At 38.4% G+C, this 4,733-nt stretch overlaps 1 protein-coding gene across 1 annotated transcript; it reads left to right on the top strand.

Annotated features, from left to right (window-relative positions):
* Positions 1–443: 443 nt before the first annotated feature.
* On the top strand, positions 444–1,178 carry LOC133717521 (brassinosteroid-responsive RING protein 1-like). Its single transcript, XM_062144239.1, has one exon. It carries the CDS (start codon positions 502–504, stop codon positions 1,012–1,014), a length of 513 nt encoding a protein of 170 aa, XP_062000223.1. The 5' UTR covers positions 444–501; the 3' UTR covers positions 1,015–1,178.
* The last annotated feature ends 3,555 nt before the right edge of the window (positions 1,179–4,733 follow it).

The following is a 4,733-nucleotide window of genomic DNA, read 5'->3' as shown; positions in this document are numbered from 1 at the left end:
CAAGCTGACCAAGAGCTGAGTAACAGTGTAACATGACCAAGAGTGAAAAAAAAAAAAATCATAAGCTCCCAAACTGAAGAGGTTTGGCCAAAAAATTTATATCCAAAATGAAGAGGCAGGTATGTAATTGAAAAATATATGGTTTTATTATGTATCCTAAAGGTCGCGTAACACGTAACATGGTCAGTTATGGCCGGACAAAACTTACACCTTAATTACTCCATACTTACTCGCTAATCCCATTTCGTAGCTCCTTCCTATTAACACACGTGACACGTGCGCAACTTCGGTGCAAGACCGTCACCCAATCACAGACCAGGGTCTTCGTCACAGCCAGGGAGACTATCAAACCCGAAGGAAAACCTGCACAGCCGAAACAGAAGCTTCCACTTAAGGCATTCTCTCATTTTTAGCAACTTCTCTCTCTATAAAAAGCCTCGACCTTTAACAAAACGAACCCATCTCTCTCTTTAGAACCACACCCAGTTTCTCTTTCTAGGAATGGGCTTCCCAGTGGGTTACACAGAGGTCTTCTTCCCCAACCTCTTCCTCCACACCCTCTCTCTTTTGGGTTTTATCCGCAGCCTCATTTTCTCGCTCTTCCACTTTCTGGGGCTTTCCGATTTCCTCGAGACCGACGCGGGCGTTTGGCCTGAGACCCGGGCTCAGCTGCTGCCGGGGTGCCAGACGCCCGCGTCGGTCCTCCTGATCCGGGAATTTCTCCCCGTGATCAGGTTTGAGGACATCGCCGGAGACCCGCCGGAGAGCTGCGCCGTCTGCCTGTACGAGTTCGAGGGCAGTGAGGAGATCAGGTGCTTGACGAATTGCAAGCACATTTTTCACCGGGCGTGTTTGGACCGTTGGATGGACCACGACCAGAAGACGTGTCCGCTTTGCCGGACGGCGTTTGTGCCTGAAGAGGCCAGCGAGGAGTTTAATCGACGGCTCTGGGCCGCCGCCGAGTCGGAGCTGGAGCTCCACCGTGATTTTTACAGTGAGTACAGTTCGGTCTGATGAGGCTGCTGAGGATATTGCAAAATGTATATATACATGAAAAAAATTATGTCTAATTTTGAGAAAAAAAAAAAAAAAAAGAGAAATTTTTTGGATTATTTCTCTTTTGTTTTTGTATATTTTGATATTAATATTGAAATAGAAATACTACAAGATTTTCAATCTTTGATCCCCATTTCATTTTTAGAAAATTACATCTGAGATGTTTCTTCTGGGTTTCTAATTTTGTTTTTGAAGGATTGCAAGTGTTAAATTTTCTCTTTTTTTCTTTTGGGATTTTAAGGTATAATCTTTTTTAATGGGATTAAAGGATGGTGATTAAATTGAGGAGGTTGATGTTGTTGGCCAGGTAGCCCATCTATTTGTTTGGATCTTGCCAGAGTCAGTCAAGTCAATGCTACTACACTTAATAAGGACTTTCAATGGATTTTAATTATATTCAACTACATTGCCAAGTGCCAACAATTTATTGAGTTTTTATTGCTTTGGAATGAATTTTATTTGGTGACAGACATTATTATTTTGGAGTTTCTTTTTGTGTACTTTTATCTTGAAGATTTTTAATGAGTTCTTTAGGTTTGTATTTCTATTATAAAGTTTTGGCATCATGATGAGCCATGATGGCACTTAATTATACTTGTACTTCTCTACCTTGACTAATTAATCAGAAGTTGATTGATAATTTGGTATGATGTAATGGAGATTGTTTTATCTATTGGATTTTTCTCAACTTGCTTTGAAGGAAATTTTTCACATGTTCATTTAACCTTCCATGTAGATAGTGACTTTTAAAGGACATTCAATTCATTTATTCTTCATAGCTTCTTTAAATAAATAAAAATATATAAATAGAAATACAATATCTTGAAACAAATTGTCAAAAAGAGGGTTTTCCCCTCCAAATTTCAATAAGAAGATGTTAAAGCGCCTCTCCTTTGATATAAGAAGGATGTATTATGTGGTGTGGAGTAAGAGAGAAGAGACTTCATAATTGTATTCGGGTTTGAATATTTAATATGAGAATATTGCTCGGAAATTTGAGCAAAACTAGATTAAAATTTTCTCATACACAAAATTACGAATTAATTATTTATTTTGACTTTTTGAAAAACTGATCATGGCTCTGTGAACAAACTCACGCAGATGGAGTATCTTGTTGAACTTGTGATCTGTGGTGTTTAAATGTTAGGCTTGGCATCACAGTTGGTTCAGAAACTCAAACACTCGATGCTTTGCTTCACAATTTCAATTCATAAAGGAGGAAATTAAATCCATCCACCTGGCTTCCTCTGTATTGCCCCAGATATATATAGCCACTTTGCAACTCATAAATGGGTGATGCACCAAAAAAACTTAGAAGTGTATAGTTGGGATATCAATGCTCTTGCGTCATCGGCTACTAGCAAGTAGCAACTACACCCTTAGCTTATGTTAACGATTCTAAGGCCATCTCCAACTCTGGCCTAAGGGGTGGATAGAGCCCAAATAATACCAATTTTCATCTCTAATCTAGGGCTAGGCTAAGACAAAAAAAACTAATTTGGGGGGCTAAGGCTATCTCCAACTGTGGGGGGCTAAAATAGCACCCATGCTAAATTTTAGCCCCCCGATAATCACTATTCATGCACATAGTAAGGGCTATAATTTCTATCATCTCTAACACTTAGGGCTATAAGTTTAAATGTCATGTTATTTTATTGGCTTTCATTATATATTTCAAATATAATAAAATACTATGCTACTATTTCTACTCTTATATAATTATTTTTTGATCAAATATTATTATTTTTTTGGAAATGAAAATTAGGTGATATAGATAGTTATAGGAGTACTTATCTTTTTTATTATTTTTTAAAAATTGGCCATTACATTTCCAAACTAAAAAAAAAAACCAATGGATACTTTTCTAACAGCTAGCTGACATCAATAGCTGCATATGTGTTTTAATTTGACATATTGATCTATTTGAAAATGTTGATCTGATTTATTTAGGCCACCAGTGTGGTCCCCACAAGCAAATAGCCTAAGGGCTATACACAGGGCTTGTTTTAGCCCACCGCCCTTTTAGCCCCCTAAATCACATTTTTGGTTTAGCCTAGGCCTCATCATTTAGCCCTTCGACCCTAAGCCCGTCCTAAATCCGCCGGGCCCGTAGGGCTGGAGCCTAACCTTGCCCTTACATTAGGGAGGGCCGGCCCTACCCTTTCTCAAATAGGGTAGGGTAAGAGTCATGCAAATGAAGCCCGGCCCTACCCTACGGCCCGGCCCAATTGAGCCCGTAGGGGCCAAGCCCGGCCCAGCCCTAAAAGCCCTACCCAAAAATTTATATATTATTTTCTATTACATAGGCTTTGTTTTCTTTAACTATTATTTTCCTTGTTACACAACAATTATATAACAAAAAATTTATGTATTTTTTTTTTTTTGGTTATACAAGATAAGACCCTTTTCGGCCCTATTTGGCCCTATTCGGAATGTCAGTCCTTTCGGCCCTAGTGAATCGGGCTTTTCGGGCGGGTAAGGGTTAGCATATTTAAGCCTCGGCCCGACCCTACCCAGCCCTAAATTTTATTGACTTTGACTAGGCCCGGCCCGACCCTACCCTAAGCCCTAAAATTTAGGGTAGGGCCGGCCCGAGCTCGGCCCATGATGACCCCTAGTTTAGCCTATCCCTTATTTTTTAAGCTATATTCACCCCTTAGAGCAAGTTCACCCGTTAGGTCACCAGGTCACCTACTATTCACTGCTTTTTAGTGTATATTTTCATTCTCTGGGTCACGAAATACACTGTGCCCGTGACCCAGGGCACGAAATACAATGTACTCGTGACCCAGAGAGTGAATTTAACACTAAAAAGTAGTGAATAATGGGTGACATTGTGACCCAACGGGTGAACTTGCTCTTAGCCCAAAAGGGATGGGCTAAAACCTAACCCTTTGTATAGCCCTTGGGCTCTTTGTTCGTAGGGACCACACTAGTGGCCCAAATAAATTAGATCAACAAATTAATGGCTCAGATTAAAAATGATGTATCTGCTGATGTCAAGAATCCGAATAATTGCTTACAAAGTGACACATGGCACTATAAAATCATACTCAAAAAATTAATAAGATTTGATCACAAAACTAATTATATAAGAGTAGAAATAGTAGCATAGTTATAAAATACTATATATTTGAAATACATAATGAAAAGCAATAAATTAACATGACATTTAAATATATCATCCTAAGGATTGGAGATGGTAGAAATTATAGCCCTTATTGGCTTATTATTTGCATGAATAGTGATTATCGAGAGCTAAAATTTAGCCCCTCACAGCTGGAGATGGCATTAGAGCATCTTTAGCAATGCTAGCCATTTTTGAGTCAAATTTTAGCCAAAATAGCTAAAAAGTCATTTTGACTAGCCACTTTAGAAATGCGTCTGCATCAGTGCTCTCTATTATAGCTAGTTTTGAATTTATATTATTTTTTTAAGAAAAGTTAAATAGTTTAAATGTATTTAAAAATGACATAAAATAACTTAAAAGGGATGTTATAAATTATAGAGAGCCTCATCTCGCTCTCTATATTTAAGAGCGAGATAGCTAAAAGTTATAATAGAGAGCCACTTAGGAGTCTGGTGCAGCTGTTCAAATATATAAAAAGCTAAACATGCTCTCTAAAATAGCTAAGGAGCCAAAATAGAGAGTCTGCTAAAGATGCTCTAAGGGCCTA

The sequence above is a fragment of the Rosa rugosa genome, chromosome 6, assembly GCF_958449725.1.
Source record: "Rosa rugosa chromosome 6, drRosRugo1.1, whole genome shotgun sequence".
Taxonomy (NCBI): domain Eukaryota; kingdom Viridiplantae; phylum Streptophyta; class Magnoliopsida; order Rosales; family Rosaceae; genus Rosa; species Rosa rugosa.
Note: the sequence above shows the minus strand (reverse complement) of the source record. Positions and strands in the feature narration are given on the sequence as shown.

Coding starts and splice junctions, on each gene's coding strand:
- LOC133717521 (XM_062144239.1), top strand. CDS start 502: ATGGGCTTCCCAGTGGGTTACACAGAGGTCTTCTTCCCCAACCTCTTC.